Source organism: Megascapheus bottae, chromosome 5, assembly GCF_031878675.1.
Source record: "Megascapheus bottae isolate mThoBot1 chromosome 5, mThoBot2.hap1, whole genome shotgun sequence".
Lineage (NCBI taxonomy): Eukaryota > Metazoa > Chordata > Mammalia > Rodentia > Geomyidae > Megascapheus > Megascapheus bottae.
Genome location: NC_143513.1, coordinates 18848658 through 18871282, shown reverse-complemented (window position 1 = coordinate 18871282; position 22625 = coordinate 18848658). Strand labels below are relative to the sequence as shown.

General features: G+C 41.8%; 2 protein-coding genes across 5 annotated transcripts in view; one reads left to right on the top strand and one right to left on the bottom strand.

Annotated features, from left to right (window-relative positions):
* The window catches only part of Cdca7l (cell division cycle associated 7 like), a 129080-nt gene extending 116252 nt beyond the window's left edge, over nt 1-12828 (top strand). For all 4 annotated transcript variants that reach the window (XM_090332739.1, XM_090332738.1, XM_090332737.1 and 1 more), the window contains 7 exons: nt 6838-7194; nt 8967-9038; nt 9146-9316; nt 9980-10105; nt 11023-11172; nt 11630-11766; nt 12199-12828. In XM_090332739.1, coding sequence (XP_090188865.1) covers nt 6838-7194; nt 8967-9038; nt 9146-9316; nt 9980-10105; nt 11023-11172; nt 11630-11766; nt 12199-12229 — 1044 coding nt within the window. In that variant the 3' untranslated portion in view covers nt 12230-12828. The remainder of the gene's footprint in view (nt 1-6837; nt 7195-8966; nt 9039-9145; nt 9317-9979; nt 10106-11022; nt 11173-11629; nt 11767-12198) is intronic.
* A 126-nt stretch (nt 12829-12954) lies between these two features.
* The window catches only part of Dnah11 (dynein axonemal heavy chain 11), a 261208-nt gene continuing 251537 nt past the window's right edge, over nt 12955-22625 (bottom strand). The window contains exons 77-82 of the mRNA XM_090332210.1: nt 19349-19591; nt 16683-16865; nt 16492-16607; nt 14670-14782; nt 14211-14351; nt 12955-13384 (exon numbers count right to left, since the gene is read on the bottom strand). Coding sequence (XP_090188336.1) covers nt 13137-13384; nt 14211-14351; nt 14670-14782; nt 16492-16607; nt 16683-16865; nt 19349-19591 — 1044 coding nt within the window. The 3' untranslated portion in view covers nt 12955-13136. The remainder of the gene's footprint in view (nt 13385-14210; nt 14352-14669; nt 14783-16491; nt 16608-16682; nt 16866-19348; nt 19592-22625) is intronic.

Sequence of the window (22625 nt, the reverse complement as noted above, 5' to 3'; positions counted from 1 at the left end):
TATCCTACCCTGCAGTCTTCCTATTGATGACAAGCTGGCCTGCCTCTGCTCAGCTTATTGGAGTCTCATTAACTCTACCCTGGGCTGGCCTTGAACCAAGGTGCTGCTGATCTCCACCTCCTATGTCACTAGGATTTCAAGTGTGAGCCTCTGTGTGCCAGGCTTGATTGTAGAAATGCTACATTCTCATATTCCAATTTCTTTTTTTAATATATATTTTATTGTAAGGGTTACATTATATTCACCAGATAGAAGGTGCATTACTTCACAAACATTGATACCTTTTTCATGTTTTGGTCCCCATCTCCCTCCCCCAACCCCGCCCCTCATCTTGTTTTCCCCCCTTCCCTATCCTATTTCAAATAAACAAATAAACATATATACAGTATATCAGATAACAAGGTGAGATACTGTAATAATATGAGATAACCAAGGGACAGCAGAAGAGATGAGAAATAATATAGTATATTAAAGACAACAATCACTCATTATATGGCCTTTGTTTCTATATCCTGGAGAACCTTCCATTTAGAGTCATCCTATATGGCCTTAAATATCTAGGTTTTGCTCTATTGTGAATCTCTGCTAGGAAAGCCCAAGGTTTCTACTGATTATGACAAATAAGGGAAACCATTGAGCCTATGTTCCTTTGAGTCTGGCTTACTTGACTTTGATTTTTTCCAGGTCTTTCTATTTCCTTACAAATGGGGCAATACCATTCTTTTTTTCCATATATTTTTATTGTAATTAAAGAAGGGTTACATTATATTCACCAGATAGAAAGTGCATTATTTCACATACATTGATACCCTTTCTCATGTCTTGGTCCCCATTTCCTTCCCCTCACCCCTGCCCCTCATCTTGTTTTCCTCCCTTCCCTATCCAGTTTCAAATAACCAATCAAGCATATAAGGAACAGCAAAAGAGATGAGACATAACATAGTACATTAAGGACAACAATTATTCATTATATGGCTTTTGTTTCTATATCCTGGAGGTCCTTTCATTTACCATCATACTATATGGCCTTATGTATCTAGATTTTGTTCTATTGTAAATCTCTGCTAGGAGATCCTGAGGTTTCTACTGATTATGACAAATGAGGGAAACTATTGAGCTTATGTTCCTTTGAGTCTGGCTTACTTCACTTAATATGATTTTTTTCTGTCTTTCCATTTCCTTACAAGTGGGGCGATGTCATTCTTTCTGACAACAACATAGAATTCCATTGTGTATAAACAATGTCATTCTTTCTGATGGCACTATAGAATTCCATTGTGTGTAAATATTACATCTTCTTGATCCAATTATCAACTGAGGAGCATCTGGATTGGTTCTATATCTTTGCTATGGTAAATAGTGCTGCAGTGAACATCGTTGTGCTAGTGGATTAATATGTCCTTGTTTCTGGAAGTTTGGGTAAATGCCAAGGAGTGGAATTGCTGGGTCATAGGGGAGTTCTATGTAACTGCCATACTGCTTTCCATAATGGTTGAATGAGTAGCCAGCATCTGTTATTACTGGATTTCTTGATAATGGCCATTCTAACTAGAGAGAGGTAGAGTCTCAGAGTTGTTTTGATTTGCATTTCTTTTATAGCCAGAGATGTCGAGCATTTCTTCATGTGTTTATAGGCCATTCTTGTTTCATCTTCAGAGAAGACTCCCTTTAAGTCTTTAGCCCACCTTTTAATGGGATGGTTGTTTCTTTGGGATTAGGTTTGGAGTGGTTTGATTTTTTTTGAGCTGTTGATGTATTTTAGATATGAGTCACATTCCAATTTCTTCTATGACTTACTGATCATTCAAGCTTAGTCTTTCTCCACTTGTTTTTATAATTTATATAGTTTCTCGTGCTCATGATGTCTAATTTTATTCCATTATGATCTGAGAGGATACCAGAATCTGATTTTTTTATACATGGTTTATACTTGGTTTATTGCCTAAAATGTGGGTATTCTTGGGGTTGCTGAGAAGAAAAGTTATTCCACAGCTGTTGGTGGTGGGATCATTGCATAGATGTGGTTTTTTTTTTTTTTGGTCCTATTATGCCAGAGGTATTTGTTTCATAAAATTTCACTGCATCAATATTTGGTGTGTGTATTTATTTCCAGCCCATCTTCTTTCAGTCTTTTCCCTATAATACTTTGAAGTGACCTTCTTTATCCCTTCTGATTAATTTTGGCTGGTAGTTTTAAGACAGCGGGAACTGTCTTGTTTGTGTCAGATTCTATTTGCTTTTTATCATTTGCTTTTTATCTTTGTACTTCTCAAAACATGAAATGTTTTGTTACTGAAGACAATTACTTGGAGTCAAGGCATAATCAGATCTTACTCTATAATCCACTCAGTTTCTATCTTTTTTTCAGAGTTAAAATCATTTACATATATATATTTTATGGCACTAAAGAAAAGCCATCTTTTCTATCAAAGTAGGTTGCTTTCTTTCTGCCAATTTTCTGAAAATCCTTGTTCAGAAAAGTTCCTACTTTGCTCAGGTGGCTTGCTTGTCTCCTGCTGATTAAATTTTAGTTACATTCTATTCTGCTTCTGTTAAGACACCTATTGAAAGGTCATTAAATTTTAGTTACATTCTACTCCTGTTCCTGTCAGAACATCCTATTATAAACTCATTAAGTTTCAGTTACATCCTATTTCCATTCCTGTTATGACATCCTATTTTTGTTAATTAAGCCACACTCTCTATTTTTTTTAAGAAAAAATGCTTTTAGGTTCTTCACACTAGCCAGTTGTGAGCAGATTGTGAACTGGAGCTTGGCCCCAGTAGCAGATGGGTGGGGCCTGCTGCATTAGGGATAAAAGGTTGCAGCACCCCCACCCCTCTGCTCTTGTGTGGTTTCATGCTGGGACTTCCCCTGATAGAATAGCTTATCCTTTTACACAGAGGTATTTTGCCTTGCTGAGACAATTCTTTGTTTTTGTGTCTGCAATTATGACTACAGCGTTACATGCAAGTAACAGTACTAGCATTTGAATTGAGGACCTCATGCCTGCTAGGCAGAGACTGTGCCACTTGAGCCATGCTCCAAGTCCCCCTCCCCTATTCCCCACCCCAGGTTCACACTTCTGCTTGAAGCTAATCTTAGACCATAATCTCTCTCTCTGCATCTACCTCCCATGTTACGTCACATCTTAATTTCGAAATAGAATGTTAAATTTTTTCCCAGGCTCCCTTGAACTGACAATCCTCTGATGTCTGCCTCTTATGTAAGGAGAATTATATGCATCCTCAGTTATGCCCAGCCCACATTTAGGGTTAGTATTGAAAGTTGTTTCTTCTCCCTTTGTCATTTTAGGAGTTTGTTGGTTGAGTTAATAAACAAAAGAGAATCAAACATTATCTAGCCAGCTAAGATGTATAATTTTCTGAGTTCTGCAGCTTGGTGTATTTCGCTTCCTTTTCTGGGTACAGTATTTCTGTATTTTCTGCAGTACTGGCTTAGGGGTCATACTTGCTTTAGTTTATACTTATCATGAAAGATCTTTGTTTCTCCTACGATTTTAAAAGATAATTTGGTTGGTTGTATTAATTTGGGCTGACAGTTATTTTGCTTTAAGGCTTAAAATACATCAGCCTTTAGCGTTTCTGCTGAAAAGTTCAGCTATTCTGGAGTCTTCTCTTTGTTAGAGGCTTGTCGTCTTTTACAGCTTTTTCAGTATTCTTGCTTTGCACTGAACTCTTGGTTCTTTTCTGGTCCTGTCTGTTTGGGTTCCAAATGCATCCTGTGTTTGGATATACATTTCTTTCTCTTAAGTTTGGGCAATTATCTTCTGTAATTGAATAAGTTTTCTGTGCTTTCAGCCTGTTACTTCCTTATACCTTATGGATTCGTATTCCTTATATATTCATAATTTTTGTCCGTTTATCCAAAATCTTCATTTGTACTTATCTTTTTCTTCTTTTATTAAAGCCATTTGAGTGTCATACTTTCTTCACTTTTCTTTAGTCTCTGAGATTCTATTCTATTGTACTGATGCTGTCTTTCAATGAGTTTTGTTTATTGAGCTTTTCATTTTCCATATTTTTGTTTTTCAGAGTCTGTCTTCGTTAGATTTTTTTTGTCCAAGTCTTGAACTGAGGTTTTTCCTATGTTTATCTGAGTCATCTTTGAGTTTATTGATATGTGCGTGTGTATCTGTGTGTCTGTGCTGGTATTGAACGGAGGGCCTGGGAGCCTGTCCCTTTGCTTTTTTGCTTAAGACTGGTGCTCTACCACTTGAGCTTCTAGCTTTCTGGTGGTTAGTTGGAGGTAAAAGTCTTTAGGACTTTTCTGCCTATCTTCAAACTGTGACTCTCAGATCTCAGCTTCTTGAGTAGCTAGGATTACAGGTATGAGCCACCGTCTGTGCCCATCTCATTGATCGCTTTTACGAATAGGTTTGTAAAAACTCTTTGGCATTTCAAACATTTCCTTATCTTTAGATTCAGTTATTGAATTAAAGACTTTGGGGGGAGTCATGTTGCCTTTTGCATATTCCTTATGTTTCTGTGTTGTGCTTTGCTGTTAGAAAAATGTCCCTTCTGGTTTCATGTGGGGTCATAATGAACAGATGGGCTTAGCCTCTAACAAACTATTCACCCCAAAACAAAACCAGGCTCCCTGGCTTGAGATGGAACCTTGTTTTCAGGTTCTTGGAGCAGCCCAGTGTCAAACGATAGGTGTCCTCTTGAGATGGTGCTGGACTGTCCGGGATCAATGATGCTTTTCTTTTCAATGCTAGCTTGCCACATAGGGATCATTGTCACCAAATCCTCAGGGTGGATCTAATGGTTTCTCACGCAGCTAGTCACCTGGGCCACGGGCTTTAGCCCTGGAGCTTGAGTTGGGACTGCTTCCAGTTTTTCTCTGGAGTGTCTTTTTTTTTTTTTTTTGCCAATCCTGGGGCTTGAACTCAGGGCCTGAGCATTGTCCTTGGGCTTTCCTCAAGGCTAGTACTCTACCACTTGAGCTACAGCACCACTTCTGGCTTTATGGATGTAGTACCAAGGAATCAAACCCAGGTCTTCATGCATGCTAGGCAAGCACTCTACCACTAAGCTACTAAGCAAAACTCCCGGCCTGGAATGTCTTTTTTTTTTTTTTTTTTAATGGTTTCTCTGTGCTTTTTAACTGTCCTATGAACAACTCTTGTGATTGCCATCATTTGTTCTTCTCTGTCACCTCATCTCTTACTCCTGGAATCACATAGAAAGAAACCTGCTATAAAGTGCCATCTGACTCCAGGAACAGTGTATTCTTATTTGTTTATGTGGTAAGGTGTGTGATGGCACACCAGGGCTGGCTTTCAGCTGCTTTCCCCCTACCCCTCACCCCAGATGAATCCAACTCATTTTGGTGAGGAGTTTTGGTGAGGAGGAAGCCAAGTCTTTAGGTGGGTTCGGCCTGCTGCTTCTGCCCTTGTCAGCACTCTGAATAGTTGCCAGGGTGAGTTTTCTCACTTGTGATCCACTAAGGAAGCCACTGAGGTGTCGTTGATGGGACACATTGAAGTCTGTCTTTCTTGTTTCTTATAGATTGTCTTGAATCTCAAGCACCTCATCACCCTGTTACAGTCCCCTCCCAACAGTTCTCACTTGTATAACCAAAGTCTTCACATTGAGACTTGTACAATATGGAGTTTAAAAAACTGCAGCGTGTTGGTGGCTCACACCTATAATCCTAGCAATTTGGGAAGTTGAGATCTGAGGGTTGCACTTCAAAGGCAGCCTGGGTAGGAATGTCTTTGAGACTTTCATCTTCAATTAACCACCAAAAAGTCAGAAATGGAGCTATGTCTCAAGTGGTCTTGAACAAATGAAGCCCAGGAAAAGCACCCAGGCCCTAAGTTCAAGTCTCAGGACTGGCTTATACTCTCTCTCTCTCGCGCGCTCTCTCTCTCTCTCTCTCTCTCTCTCTCTCTCTCTCTCTCTCTCTCTCTCTCTCTCTCTCTCTCTCTCTCTCGCGCTCTCTCTCTCTCTCGCGCTCTCTCTCTCTCTCGCGCTCTCTCTCTCACACACACACACACACACACACACACACACACACACACACGCGCGCACGCGCGCGTTCATGCGCATGCGCAAAAATGTGGGATGAGATTTTCTTGTGCTGTCAGACAAGATAGTACCAGTCAGACAAGACTGGTACTCTATGACTGCTTGTAGCACTATCTGAGTAGAGAGGGAGCCTGCCTCTAGACTGAAGGCACACTGGGTTGAGGACATCTCTCTCACCTCATTGGCAAGTCCTCTGCCTACACCATGGTTACTGGGTGAAGACAGCTCTCCTGCCACGAGCCCTATTTCGGATGCTTGAGATGTTGTGCTGGGATTCGCTCCTTGTCCCTGGCTTGTCTGGAAGTCACTCTGTCATTCACACACTCTCTTGACTACTCTTTCCACTGGGCTTCGATGTGCCAGAAGCTTGCCCACTTCCCACTGTGGAAGAGCCCAGTGTTGCCACTGCGTTGCTCACATCACAGCAGGACTGGTGTGTGGTTCAGTGCTGGATCATCTGAGCTTTGAATTTAATAGCATGCCTTTGTAGGTTTAAATAAAGCTCTTCTCGTGGATAACTAGTAATAGCAAGTAGAAGTTTTTCACTATCTTCTTCCAAACAAATAAAACCAAAATGTGTGTGTGTGTGTGTGTGTGTGTGTGTGTGTGTGTGTGTGTGTGTGTGTGTGTTTGGCCCCACAGCACACCACTGAGCTCTATAATCTCCCAGCCCCCACAGTAGTTTCCATGTTGGTTTTGATTTGGGTTTTAGGTTGTTTTGTTTTGCTTTCTGTTAGATGTTTGTAGACCACAGGTTTGTCCTTTTTCTTCCTTTGCTAGCTCATGCCATCAGTTATGAGTGAGAAGAAAACCTCTCAGGCAAGAGAGGAAGAGAATGAAGCCATCCCTGCAAGAAGGAGGTCTCAAAGAAGCAGCCTTGGTCTTCGAGTGGCCTTCCAGTTTCCCACCAAGAAGTTGGCAAAAAAGTCAGAGAAAAATGGCTCTTCTGAGCTGTCATTTGCAAGCCCTCACTTACAGGACAGTAAACACATCCTCGGAAGAAACAGAAACTGTAGAGCAGCACAGGAAAGGGGCGATTCTGCCTCGGAGTCCGAGGATGACTTGAGGGATGAGAGCCAGGAGAGCTCGGAGGCCCTGCAGAAGAGGACCATGAACATCAAGGAGAACAAGGCCATGGTAAGTAAGACCTTGCAGGCTGTGCGTGCCAGGATCAGGCAGGCCCTCATTGCAGCTCAATCCCCACAGCTTCTCTCACGAAGGAGTCCTGAGGGGGCTCTGTTTCCCTTTTCTAGAACCCAAGGCAGTTATTACACAATTAGCTCTGGTTTGGAATAGAAAGACTCTAGGACCATTTCTAACCCCTTACCAAGAGGTAGGAACCGACAGGAATTACTGAATGTCAGGTTCAGTTGGAAGTCAGCCACAATTAGGGGGAGGACCCGGCTGGACAGCTGCACTCAGGCAGAAAGTAATGAAGAGGAAATTCTCTGTTGGTTTTCACTAAACAAAATAGCCATAGGCAAAGCAGGATGGTGGCTTTTGTCTGGAAGCTGCTCTTCTGTGAATACACTGTGTGAAGGATGGGGAAAGATTGAGGAATTGAAGCAACCTCAGTGGTTTTAATTCACTTAAAAAAGTTCTTATTAGAACAAATGCAAGAAGGTGAAATCTTTAACTTTTTTAAATATTTTTTATTGGAATTAATAGAGGGGTTGCAGTTATATTCGCCAGATAGAAGGTGTATTACTTTACACACAGTGATACCCCTCCTGATATTTTTGTCCCCATAACTTTTTTTTAATAAGTGGTCAGTAACTTCAGAATTTTAAAAGTTTCTACCAGTGGGAATCACTTTGTTCATTTTGAGGCATTAAATTTTTTTTTTCCTTTTAAGAAAATATGTGGTATTACTGTGTTGGGGGTCATGTATTACCATGTGGTTGGTGGAAGTTTTTTTTTTTTTTTGGCCAGTCCTGGGCTTAAGCTCAGGGCCTGAGCACTGTCCTTGGACTTTCTCAAGGCTAGAACTCTACCACTTGAGCCTCAGCACCACTTCTGGCTTTTTCTAAGTATGTGGTACCAAGGAATCGAACCCGGGTCTTTGTGCATGCTAGGCAAGCACTCTACCACTAGGCCCAACTCCCGGCCCAAAAGGAAGTTTTTTAAAGTGTATTTTTGGTGTGTCAGTACTGAGACCTCTTCTCTTGCTTGCTCACAACTGACACCCTATCACTTGAGCCATGCCTCCAGTCTGGTCTTTTGCTTGCTAACTGGAGATAGTCTCCTAGACTTTTCTGCCCAGACTGACTTCAAACGTTGGTCCTCTGATTTCAGCCTCTTGAGTAGCTAGGAGTATAGGAACTATATCTATCTACATCCTTTCTAGTAAGAACTATTTGTTTCAGTACTATCCATATATTTATATAAATCTAACACGTAATATAATTTGAAAAGAAACCCAATTATTTTCTCTGATTGGCATGTTAGTGCTAGTTGCTTGGTATGACTAGGTATTCATTTCAAAATTCAGAAATTTTTAAACCTTCTTTTATCAGAGTTCTGTTACTTAGAATCATCTAGTTAAGTCTTTTGTTGAACATGCTGAAAATGGGAGACCCAGGTATGTAAATCTATTTATGGGTATCACTGCTAAATTGGTGGCTGAGTCAGGAACTGAGCCTCCCGATCTTGGACTTGGACATTTCAGAATTGTCTTCATTGTATCATTTTGCTGCTGTGGACATGGCTCAAACATAAATTTGGCTCAGATGCATGGCACCAGATTTCTCACTACTAAAGAGAAAATCTTTTACTTGTTACTTGTGAGAACTGTCAAAGATTGATGCAAGCGCTTGAGTAGAAAACCAGAAGTCTTCTGGCAAGGGTGTGGTGTGTAGATGTGATAACAAATGATTGACGTGAGATCTTTTCTTGTGTTCCAAACCCAGCTCGCTCAGTTATTGGCAGAATTGAACTCAATGCCAGATTTGTTCCCAGTGCGAACCCCGGCCTCAGCTTCTGTAAGTAGAACTCCCTCTAATTATTCAGACCAATCCAGATACCTAACTGAATGGTCACCAGACTCTTTTAAGTCCCCAGTTACAGATGTCTGTATACTTGGTTTCAGAAGAAGAAAACAGTGCGGCGGGCCTTCTCAGAGGGACAGATCACACGGCGTATGAACCCAACCCGGAGTGCACGGCCCCCGGAGAAATTTGCCCTGGAAAACTTCACCCTCTCCACTACTAAATTTGCAGAAGAATTTTATACTTTCAGAAGAAGGAAGACAATTAGTGGGGTATTTTCTCACTGAAATATATTATCCTTGGTCTACATGCAGTAGTGCTCAAATGGGGACCGGCATGCTGGTTACAGGTACAGGGTTTTGGATTTGGGAGGCCTGTAAGTGTTGAGAACATGTATGTCCACCAGGTTCTCAAGGTATGATTGTAATACCCTGGGTAGTACATTTTGAGATAGTCCCTGAGCTGCGCCGAGGGGATATGGCTCTGTAGTAAAACCTTGTTCAAGCATGGAGGATGCCCTGGCTTTGATTCCATACCACTAAGGCACAGAACTAGAGGCCTCTAACATCCCTAGCTGGCTTTGATGATCTGCAGCATGGGAAGTACAGGATTTCCCTGTCTTCTTGGACTTAGTAGCGGGCAGTTCATGTGCTATCAGTCATTGGGGAGTCTTCACACTGTAGGTTTGGGCCATTGTGTAGTTCACTTCTATTTTTACAGAATTACCAGAACCCCAGAGCCCATACTCCTCCTTTATAGTTGTGTTCCTTCTATGAAGGAAAGCTTCCTGTAGGACAAATTCTCAATACGTGTCTCCGTCAGCACTAAAGGAAGTGGTGTTAATGATGCTAGGTCTCTTGAGAAGTTGAGATTGTCAGACTGTTGTAAACAGCCCAACATGGATCTAATTCCAAGTTCTGGTGTTCATTTTGCAGGGAAAATGCCAGAAGTACAGACAACGCCGTCGCCTGTCTTCTTATCGCCCAGTGGAAGATATCACTGAGGACGACTTGGAAAATGTTGCCATAACTGTTCGAGATAAAATCTATGATAAAGTTCTGGTAAGATACGTTATGAATAATTTGCATGATTGTGACTCTTTAGTGTGCGTCCCAGACATTGGTATTTGAAAGCCTCATGGTCTTTATACTCAGTTGGGGCCTTCCTACTTAATCCTAAATTGGGGGAAAAGATAAGAAAGCCCCAACAGAGTTTAAAGAGTAACAATACCCAGAACAGTGCAGTGACTCTATGAAGAGAGAGGGCTCTGTGAGCATGCATGCATGCCTATAGTCTGGGGGTAGATAGGAGACAAACTTTTTTCTGTATGTACCAGTCCTGGGCTTGAACTCAGGGCCTGACCACTGTCCTTGGGATTTCTCAAGGCTAGAGTTCTACCACTTGGGCCTTAGCACTATTTCCGGCTTTTTCTTTGTATGTGGTACTGAGGAATTGAACCTGGGTCTTTGTGCATGCTAGGCAAGCACTCGGCCAAACTGAAAAAGTGTGCTGGAGGAGTAACAAGAGTGAGGAAAAGGGAGAATTTCTGATAGGAATTGAGTTAAGATTGAGATGCTTGTTATTCCCCCCCCCCCAAAAAAAAAAACAGAACCGCAAAACCTCCCTCTGAACCACCATTTAGAAATTAACAGACATTTTAAAGTCCGGAGGACATAAACTGAAGGCATTCTTGCAGTCCCCAGTCTGGAGTGGGTGGTGCTTGGGGTTGTCAGTGGGGTTCTGCTGTCTCTGGCTCAGATTTTCTCCTGGTTGCTCCTCCATCAGTGTGTAGCTTTCATTCCTTTTGCACTTCCTACTCAGTCTTATCTGCCCCAATGTACCTTTCTGGTGTAAAACCAAAGGGCTTCCACTGGAGGGCGTCATATTTTATCCTAGGCCACAGGTGGTTCTGGGTAAGAGAAGTAGGGGCTGCCTTGTGCACTTGGTAATGTAGTAATGGCAGTCCCCGGTGCCCCAGGGAAACACGTGCCATCAGTGCCGGCAGAAGACCATTGACACCAAGACGGTGTGTCGGAACCAGGACTGCTGTGGTGTGCGAGGACAGTTCTGTGGGCCGTGTCTGCGCAACCGCTACGGGGAGGACGTGCGAGAGGCGCTGCTAGACCCGGTAGGAACACGGGTCTGTTGGGTTGATAAAGGGGATGAGCATCTATCACTGAGGGAAGAGACAGATAGGGTAGCGTCTGTGCTGTCAACCTCTCCTGCAGCAGTTATAGGGAAGGATCCATGTACTGTCCCCCAGTTTACGACATGTAATCCATAGTAAGTGATTTAACAGTGCACACCGGGATCAGAGCTGGAATTTACACCTCCATCATATCTTGAGATTCCAAAGCCATTGAGGAAGGGGGCTACCATAAAAGTGTAAAAGCTCTTGAGCTTCTTAATAGAGGCTCTGATCACCCAAAATAGTCAACTTCTTTTTTGTGTAACATGGGGTTGGCAGCTTTGCAGTTGAGAAGGAAGGTCACTCCTGCATGTGCTAACCCCTCGTAGGCTGTGGGTCCCCTGGGGTGTATGATTAGAACCTGTGGGAGACATGTGTGCCCACATTTGTTGTGTAGGATTGGATGTGCCCTCCCTGCCGTGGGATCTGCAATTGCAGTTACTGTCGGAGGCGAGATGGCCGCTGTGCCACGGGGATTCTCATTCACCTGGCAAAGTTCTACGGTTATAATAACGTTAAAGAGTATTTGGAGAGGTAAGTCTCTATCAGCTTAATAGAAGCACCCTGTGCTTTTTTATACAAACTTGATCCTTGAGATCATCTATTTTGTGTCTTTTTCCATTGGAGAAGCTCAGGTCAGTTTAATTTCCTTAGGAAATTTATCTTTTTATGGTAAAATGCATCTGGAGGGAATAGATAATGCAGGCTGAGACTCTAAGCAAGGCTAGGCAGCTGTAGCAATACTGAGAGAGGGAAGGGGCAGGAAATCACTTCTGTAGTCACAGAATGACTGACTGGGAGAAATTCTGCCGTGGTCTGAGAGCAGACTTTGTGGTTCGAGAAGGAATCAGGATATGGGGTGTATATTCTGAAAATGGAATTCTCACAGCTTCCTAGCTTAGAGAACCCTGCTCTATGTTTGCCTCTTTGCTTACTTACTAAAAACACTTCTCATCTTTTCCCCAGCTTACAAAAGCAGCTGGTAGAAGACAATTGAGAGGAAAAAAGAACCAGTCAACTCACCAGAGTACTTCAAGGAATGCAGACCATTGATGCCTAAGATTTCTTACACTTGTGTTTTTTTTACAGAAGGTTATTTGAGATCTTACTGTTTCTAAATACTATCTTTAAAAAATGTTTATATGCTTAAAAAGATTTCTCAGGAAAATAGAAGAGGAATCTATATGTACATGCTGTACAGACCTCCGTTGCCGTATCTGTCAGTGACTCAAAAGCACAATTTAAATGAGGTGAAGTTAAAAGTTCAGGTAAGTTACAGAGGAAATCTGTATATGCAGTTCTTACCTTTGACACTGTATTCTCTTATTCTACCAGCCAAAATAGGCATCATTACTTTGCCTTATTCTGAATAACCGAGTTGAAACCATAGTTTATCCTCCTGTGGACCATTGGAAATTTATTCTGAATGTTCCCCTGCATTACAAAGTGCAATTAACCACAGAATGTGAGTTACTGTTAAAACCTATGAGAAGTGAACTGTCAAAGTTTCAGACACTGGAGAATTCGGCATGCCTGCTGCTGTTAAAGGAATTTAAGGGTTAATTTAAAGACGGATAGCTATAAGGATTAGTTCCCTTCCCCCGAGGTTGTATTGCTCTTGAGGTTATGAATGTGTTCAAAATGTGAGATACTGTACTACATTGAGTCATGACATCAGCAAGGTATGAAGGAATGCTAAGAATCATTGAGCACAAATATGGCCAGGTTCTAAGAGTTTTCTCTATATTTGCTACTCCTAACTTCTTAAAGATGCTGTCAAAAAAGAGTACATATGGTAAGGAAAGTTACATGAGCTGGAATGTTGTATACCTTTCCATAGAAGAGACTACTGTGCATAGGAACAGTGCAGTCCAGCTGAGGCGGAAGGATGCATGTTCCAGCAATCACGCTTCAAGCAACAGCGCCACGCCTGCCAGCACCCATTTAGCACCTTTCTCTTTGCTCTTCAGTCTGAAAGTCCAGACATAGGTAGAGCCTCTTGTTTTGGTTTTGTACACAGGGCATTCGTAGGTGTGTCTGGTTTCTTGTCTGTCCATGGGTATGGCTCTGGCAAAGATGACCGGCATTGTAGACCTCAACTCCTTCAGGCGGGCTTCAACAATGGTTCCTGCCTGGGTGTCCCATCTGGCACCTGGGGTGAAATTACAAGGCATGTTGGTACCAATGTCCTAATTGTTGAATGCAATAAATGTACTAGTTTTGTCATGTCTTTACCTGGTAGTGGTATTGTGACCTAGCGGACCATGACTGAGGTTGGAGAGAGATTAACTTGGTGCTCTAGGCATAGATATTTCCCTGGCTGAAATCATTTGGAAAAAAACAAGTTCTATAAAAATTCAGGCACTCTTCTTTGACTAGGAGACCAAAGGTCTGTGTGGGTAGACAAATACCTGAGACTTGTTTCCAGTTAGCGCGGTAGAGCTGTGACTCAAGGGGGACTGCCAACCATTGGTAAAAATGCCTACAGTTTGAAGTACTGACTTCAAGCTCTAACATATATACAAAAGAGACATCTCCATTGCTTTCTCATTAAAACACACACTCGTTATACTTGGTATTTTTAAAGAGATATCTTGGCAAGGACTAGATGCCCTAACGAATCATTACATAACCAAACAATTTGCATTCTCGAATCTCCTCAGAGAGACACAAATGAGAACGTTGTTCCCCTCAAAGGCTTGGAGACGTTCACTGGAAAATGTTAGCCCAGACCTGCTGATAGGAGTAAATCTTGGGTTGATTTCTTAATCAGTACAGGTCTGCAGGTATCCCAGGACACTAACAGATTCTCCAACTGTAGTATGTGAAGAACCTGGCTCACACAAACCCACATCTTGGCATGTCAGTTGCTCAAAGGAAAGAGGAAGAAGCAAGAGGAGCGCTAGCATAAGGTGAGCGGATCCCGAGGGGCAAGCGTCATTGTCCCAGTGTCACCTAGGAGCCCTCAGGCCGTGTACCTTCCATGACGAGCCCGTGGAGGTATGCGCCTTCCCGTGGTGGATGGCCATAATCTTCCTTCGTTTTTTTGGTCACATCAATAGTCAGGCACATTCTGTCAAGTGGCCACTCGTTTTTTCGAGCCATGGTTTGCATGATTGCTTTGGGGGGGAAAATGAGGAGGACTGAGAAAGTTGTATGTATATATACATTCCTATGAGCTGCTGGTAAACTAACGCTTGTAGGTCCACCTCACCTTTCAGTCTAGGGGTACTGCAACAGTTACAGCCAGTTGTCTGCTTTTTCTTGCAGTACCTTGGTAGAGTGGAAAAGTGGACAGACTATGGGGCCTTGCCATAGGTGAACCTCATCCCTGCACTGTTTTCCTGCCCCCTCTCAGAAGAGATAGACACCTGAGGATGAGCAAGCAGGACTCCTGTCAGGATGTAGCCCTGTCAGTATTCAGGTTTCAACCTCACCTGTTAAGAAGGACTGAGGGTTAAAGAAGCCAGAAAGCCAGACGACAGCTGGGAGAGCAAGATCTTGTGTCCAAGTTTCAAGTTCTCGGCAGCGCAAGAGGAGGTCATTAAACCTAGTTAACAGAACGTGGGAAGAAATAAGTATATTTGTTGAGGAAAGGAATGTCTTCTAATAAGACTTTGGAGAAAGTAGGGATGGCTTGAGTTTGTAGGGAAGCACAGCACTGATTAAGATGTTGTCCATTCAAAGGACTAGCGTGTTCCCTGCTGGTATTTTCCTTATAGTTGTTAACCATCAGGACAGGACACTGGAGATTTGAGGAAAAACTACTCAGAGTAAGCACCGGTCATCACCATGTGAACTGAGCTAACAAGGACCACCTTGAGGTCCAGGATGCTGCGATGGTCCTTGAGAAACTGCTGCTTGTGCACATTCTCTCATCCAGCTTTCACAACTGGGTAAAGATAAAACACCCAGTTTCAGGGAAGCTGGCTCGAGGAGGCTCTGGTAAAATTTGCAAATAGGAGAAATCTTGAAGTGTAGGTTTAAGGCTAAGACGACAGGGATGGAGCACATGGTTAGATACCAGCTGGCATTAGGCTACTGCTGAGGTTTTCTGACACCATTGGTTCAGTTACAAAGGAAATGGGTGAATGGGGGACTCCTTCACCCCATGTCAGAAATGGCTGCCTAAGATGTTTTACCCAAGGCAAGGAAAAAATACAGATGAAAATATTTACCTTCAAGATTGGCACATCCCAGGGAAAGTTTCTACTAGCTTACAACATAGGCCTATATTCTGGCTAGCATTGCATTCTTTAAAATAGCTGATTCTAAAAAACATACCTTAGGATAAAAAGGAACAGTGTGTGCTCTAGACAAAGATAACCACCAAAATCTAAGATTTCAACAAGGGTGGGACAATATCTGGCTGCAGTGCCTCCTTGGTGTGAGATAATCTGCAGTCATCGCATATGTGATCTGAGGAAAAGTTAAGGAAGTGAAAAAAAGTAAAATAGAAGCTGAAATGATACAAGATTTGAGTTTTCCAAAGAGATTCAAATTTATCAGTGGATATATATCACAGAATAATACTATAACCTGCCTTGCAATATGGGCTCTAAGGGTACCTTCCACTTATAAAGTCTGCAACTTTGACACAGCAAAATTTGACAGTATACAGTGATGCTGGCCCAACTGTGTGAATTTGTTTTTATAACCAGCCAAAGTTTTCAGGTGTAAAAATGGCAGGCTATATGACATGAAACACTACCAGCACATCCAACAAACAGGTGAATATTGGGAAGAGAAAGAAAATCTGAAGTCAGTAACTAAAGCTAACCAGCAATGGACACGAAGCACAGTTGACACATCATGTTAAAAATTCCAAGAACACAGGGAAGTCGCAGGGGAAAGATGCCCTCTCCTCTCTGTAGTATATATTTTGGTGAAACGCAAGGCTGAGCAAGGAATCTATTGTTAAAGGAAAATAATTACTGACTATAAATTAGAAGTATTGTGATGTATTATTTCCAGTAGCAAACAGTTGAGAGGCAGAATTTCCCCAAACTAATGTTTTTGTTTTGGAAGCAACAAACCAGAGAGGGAAACACAAATGAAATTGGTATATGAGCACATAATAGGCAGAATTTAAGTCTTGCTCTTTACTTTTTTACCCCCCCCCCAAGCAATGTACCCATGAGACTCAAATAAAATTACTGGTCGATAATTGGGTAGATCTTTGGGGTTTTATGCGACCCCTTGGAGTGCCTATCTGCACTGATGCTAATTAAAGATGTGGCAGCAGAGGCAACAGCTTACCACTGTGCAAGGCCGTATGTAGATGGGTAAGCCAGTTTGTTCCATGTGTCCGGCACTCTGTTGTAACTCAGTGCAGACTGCTGGGCTTCCACGTCAGGAGATAATGTCAGCTCCCCCTTGCGTGGAGAAAAAGGGTCTTTAAGTACCTTTCAATGTTAGTAATGCTCCCTCTGGTTCCATTCTAAATGTACCTTCAAGCCGAGGTCTAACTGTTGAAGTGACACACGGATTTCCCGAATGAGAATATTCATCCTTTCACATTCTTGGAAGCAAACGAGAACGTACGGGCTTCTGTTTGAAGTTTTTTGCATTATTTCTACCATGTTGAATTCTTCTGGAATTTTCTCCAAAATGTCATCCAAGATGTTCTTAACCTTAAATCATTAAACACACACAGATTTCTTTCAGTTTTGCTCACAGTAATGATATGCTGTACCCTTTGAAATTATGTAAGCTACAACATTCAGAGATGCCTGTGACTGCATCTGAAAGATACCTGCTCTAGAGGTATGAATGCTAGTCACCTCTCTGTTAGCCCCTACTGTCGTGAGACAGGGCCACTATTTATTTGTGGTTTATTTGCTGTTAATGCTTAAGGTGATAGAAGAATGATTACCAATGACATGTCATCTGTACCTAAATAAATGATCACAGGAAGTAAGAGGACCATCATTTGGCTACTGTATTCTGGTAAGTGAAAAAGAAATTACTTAAGAAATGCTGTGAGTCAAAGACGCTCTTTAACAATGAGCTAATGCTGGTACCCGATTTCTTTCCAACCAGCTACCCTGAAATTCTTAGGGCAATTTAGAACACTACGGTGACTGTTGCCCAGAAGAAATAAAACATTTATGCTGGAAGATAATAAGCACATAGTATTCTTTTGCGTATTCTGTTGCTATGGTTTCAGTAAGCTGGGAAAGCCTGTGGATATGTAGGAAGGACAAATGTTTGAAAAACACAGCCTAAGGTGGATATGTTGGCACTCTTACCATCTCAGCTCTTGGGTTGTTGAAGGATTTGAAGTTTGAGGACAGCCCAGGCTTCATAACCTCTCATCCCTCCCTGCCCCCAATATTAGATAAAACAGTCTAGCCACAAAAGCCTGCTTCCCCTCTTCCTGCTTTGTCCAATTACTACTAATACTCCTGACATTGTGCTTGTAAACTATAGCATTCTGGTGGGCAGTTTATCAGACCTTGAAACTTTAGTACCATTTATAATAGTGGTAGACATGTGTAGTAGTTGGGTAACCAACCTTGGAGTCAGCCAGGATTTGTTTTCCTTCATTGATCTTTTTTAGCTGTCTGGCCTTGGCAAGTCAACTAAGCTCATCTCTGAAACTGATCTGGTACAACCCAGATCTGGCAGATTCAGTGGCATTTCTGTAAAGTCTTGTTGCCTTGATTACTTACAGTCTACCAGGCTCTCTTGGGGTAATTAGGCATCTTTGCTTTATCTCTTTCTGCCTTTCCTTGCTCAATGACCAGCTTGCTTAGTAATATAAAGATAGAAGTGCAAAACCAGACTGAGAAGTTTGCCATCTACCTTTCTGCTTCTATTTCAGGACATCATTTGGCTAGCTCCTGGGACTGCAGCATAATTACAAATAATGTTTAGCAAGCTCTATTTGAACAGCCTGAATCTTTGCCAATCAAATCCTGATTAATAATTTTGAGTGCAATAAGGGCTAATTTATTTGGAGAAAACCAGCTATTCAGACTTAATTACTGAGAAACAAGGTTTTAATCTGAAGGTAAAAAAATCATTTCTCATTCAAGAGGACTAAAAATCTTTTTTTTTTTTAAAGAATGCCAGTCTCCCAAGGTAATGTACAAAAAGTACCACAACGAAATGGTAGAACCAGAACCATTTTAGGAGATGGAAAGCTGAGCTACATACTTGCAATTCATTTATCTAACCAAGGATACATACCTTGAATACTTGTTACAAATCCTTAAGAAAAGGACAACTCAATTAAAATACAGAACAATCAAGCTAGGCACCAGTGGCTCATGCCTGTAATCTTAGCTACTCAAGTGGCTAGAACCCAGGGGGCTATGGTTCAAGGCCATCCTAGGCCAAAATATGCCATCTGTAGTTTACCACATCAGCCATATTTCAGTCTGGCACTATGCTGGTAGAGTACTAGTCACAAGCAAGAAAACCAAGTGACAGTGTGAAGCCTTGAGTTCAAGTCTAGGTGTATATACAGCACAAACAAAAAGTATCCAGTGAGACTATCCAGTGCTGTGTGCCTGTGAAAAGGTGTCAGTGCTGTTCCTCAGCAGATGACTGCAGATTTAAAACTATTACAAAATCTCAAGGAGGTAGAAAACCATGAACTCCCAGGTTGTTGGCAGGCATGGAGATGATAACAACTATTTGAGGAAGTTGGGCAGTCCTGTTAAACAGGACACTCTGTGAGCTGCCAATTGCTCTTCACTGTTAAAGAGAAATGACTTTTCAGAGCCTTTGAGAGTTGGCATTCGTTGATAAAAGACCATATATGGCTATGAGATGTTTACAAAAGTAAGACTTATGGGGTCATAGAATACTAAAACCAAAATGAACCCTGGGGGCCGAATACTGTGGAGTTCAAGTAGGCTGATGTGAGGACAGATTATCTTTTCTGCGTGGTTAGGGGTGAGCATCCTTATCACCTCTGGGGCATGGAGCTGTGTGTGCTGGTAGTGAGCAGGCATATCCTTATGGACTATTGAAAAGGTTCTTAATTTGACCTAGGTGTTGGTCATGAGTGTTCATGTGAAAAGCCATTGAGTTGCTCAGTTAAGATACGTGTGCTTCAACGTACATATAGTTTTGACTTCAGTTTACAAACAGAAGGACCCTCTACCTTTTCGTCTGTAGACTGTCCCAGTTCCTCGCTGCTGACCGCATTCCTGGGCTGCATCTCGAGCAAAGTTCGGAAGAGGGCATTGGAAGTCACTGTCAGGAACTCTATTTCAGCATTGGGGTGGAGGCCGTACAGGGCTGGACTTTCAGGAGGCAGCATCTCTTCTATGTACTGGTGGTAGCCTGAGTAGTCCAGGTAGGGAGCAGCTGCAAATCCTGGTGCCAGCATCAGTTCATCCTCAATCTTCGGCCAGAAGGAAAGGTCAGTTAGGCTGTGGAACTGTGAGTTTTACTGTACCACCTGCTTCATTAAGGCTGAAGGAGAGAGGTAGTTACTCCATATAAAAGGACACTTACAAAAAAGGCAGTATGAGCTGTAGTATCAATCAGATCTAAACATTAGATCTTCAACATGTAACCACAGAATTCATGGACATGAATCTCTGCCATAAACAGGGTCAAATGCTTATAATTTTCTAGTCAATAGTATTATCCCAGTTCCCAGGGAAATCATTTTCCCAGTGTGCTGAACCACAAGCTCTTCATGAGGGAATGCTATTTTTGATATTAATATAGCTATTTTCTTCCTAGATTGTCTTAGTTTTAAGGTGAGATTTTACTGTACATGGTATACCAAATCTCATCACTCTCATATGGGGACTGAGTTTCCTTCATTTCGCTCAGTAATATGCACTGATCACTTGGCATGCTATGACACACCTTGTAAGTATAAAAAACTTCTTAGGATCAAATTCTTAAGCAACTTGGAGCAAAGAGGATACAATAAGGGTGTTTTCCACATATTCAGGCACACATCTCAGTAATGTTGGTTCTTTCCACCATCCCTCCCCCCCCCCCCCCAATCCTGGGGTTTGAACTCAGGGCCTGGATCCTATCTCTGAGCTTCTTTCTCTCAAGGCTAGAAGAGCTAGCACAAAGAACAGCTGCACTTCTCCATTTTTTGTTAATTTGTTGGGGATAAGAGTCTTACAGACTTTGCCTGTCTGGCATCAAACCATGATCAAATATCAGTCTTCTGAGAAGCTGGATTGCAGGCATGAGCCACCACCTGGCAGTTCCCTCAAACATGAAAGCCAGATTTGCCTAGCAAGCCTTTGATTTTAACATAGCATTATTGATAAATGAGTTAACATTTCTATTTGTATAGCAGGTGTGTTTTCCAGTTTCTACTCCATTTTGCCAGAAACAAGTCTTGACCAAATGCATGTGGGACTGGCCTAATGTACAATATCCCTGGACGAGGTTCTAGTCATTATTCGCATGCTGATCACTTCACAGTTATATTTCAATGTCAGTGGACCTCCCAGTGGCCTACTGTAAATTCCTATTCGATGTCCAACAACTAACATTTGAAAAAAATATTGGTTGATACAGAGACTTGCATTCCCCTCTTAATAGTAAAGATTTCAACCCACTCACAGACCTTGGTGAACCCTGACTGTGATGACCCTCTTACTAACATGGGCCAGATGACCAAAACAGAGCTGTATGAGAGAAGTATATTCACTTCTTGAATGTAAATTAGCCAAAATGAAAACATGCAAAAATGTAAATAGCAAAACTCAATTATAATAAGCATACCTAAATAGAATGTTGTTCTCTTCAAATAAGATCTTGTCCTCTGTCCGGTGAAAGAACATTTAAAAGCTGCAACTAACCAGGTGCTGGTGGATCATGCCGATAATCCAAGCTACTGATATCTGAGTATCATGGTTTGAAGCCAGACTAGGCAGGGAAATCTATACGACTCATTTCTAATTAGCTATCCAAAAAAGCCAGAAGTGGTGCGATGGCTCAAGTGGTAGAACACTAGCCTTGCACAGAAAAGCTCAAGGATACTGCTTACAGCCTGAGGTAAAGTCTTGGGACACAAAGGAGTGCACGCACACATGTGGTGGCTAATAGATCTTGCAAAGGAAAGAGGCAAAGTAATTATCCAAAACTTGAGCCACTTAGAAATATTAAAATGCCACTGGCTGTTTGAGTGCATCTTCAGGAATGCTTAGGGTACTAACGGGCTTGTACCCTTTGGAAAGAAATTAAGCAGTCTGTTTGTAAACCTGAAGTGGGCGTCTATGTGCTAAGTGATGAGCCAAGTGAAGGAAAACAGCAAACTAAGATTGGGTGTAGGCTTCACATGAAGGCAGATCAGGCTCACTTCCCATTCTTAGTATTCTGTGTCTTTAAGAAATAACTTTTCATCACCAAAGTATTCATAATACTAACTAGTTATGACTACATATTTCAGAACAACTGCAAACTGCTACATTCTGAGCAGGTTTTTACAATTACTAAGCTGGGTCTTCTGTCCTTAGTGGAGGTATGGTTGTTTTAAGTACATCTTGTTTTTCTGGAAGGGAGATCAAAAGCTGAAAAGTATCTTACTGTAAATTCCTGCTTTAATGTCAAGTTGGTTCATAAAGAGATGTGCTATAGAGATACTCTATCACCAAAATAGCTGCTAGCATATGATAATTTTTAGGAAATAAGATTACCTGATACTCTATTTTCAGAAAGATTTATTTTTGCCAATCCAGGAATTGAACTCAGGGTCTGGGCACTATCCTTGGGCTTTCTCAAGGCTGGTGTTCTACCACTTGTACCACAGCGCCATTTCTAGCTTTTTTTCTGTTTATGTGGTACCCTGGAATCAAACCCAGGGCTTCATGCATGTTAGGCAAGCACTCTCTTACTACACCACACTAGGCCTCACTCCCAACCAGAAATAATTTTTTGATTATATTCCTTAGCATTTCCAAGTACATGTGTCAGGTGAGAAAATACTTAGTCTTGAACTTTGTCCAAAGACTCTTTGAGGCACATTGCCATTAGAGAATTCTTACGAGTACAAACTCTAAGCGGTTCATGCTTCCTTCTTACAAAAAGATACCATTAAACTGGGTGCTGGTGGCTGAGATTTAAAGATCATGATTCAGAGTCAGCCTAGACAGGAAAATCTGTGAGACTCCAACTAACAGCTAAAGCTGGAAGTGAGACTGTGGTTCAAGTGGCAGAGCCTTGAGCAAAAAAGCAAAGGGGCAATGCCCAGGTCCTGAGCTCCAGTCCCAGTAATAACATCAAAACAAAACAAAACCCCACAAAACAACCTTGATATTACTGAAAAGTGTTTTATATAAGGACACAACTTTTAATTGCCAACTAATCAGTTGTATTTGATCATGACCGGGGCAGCCAATAATAATTTGCAAATACATTAACAATGTAAGAAGGGACAAAAAGATTTCCTGGATATGCTG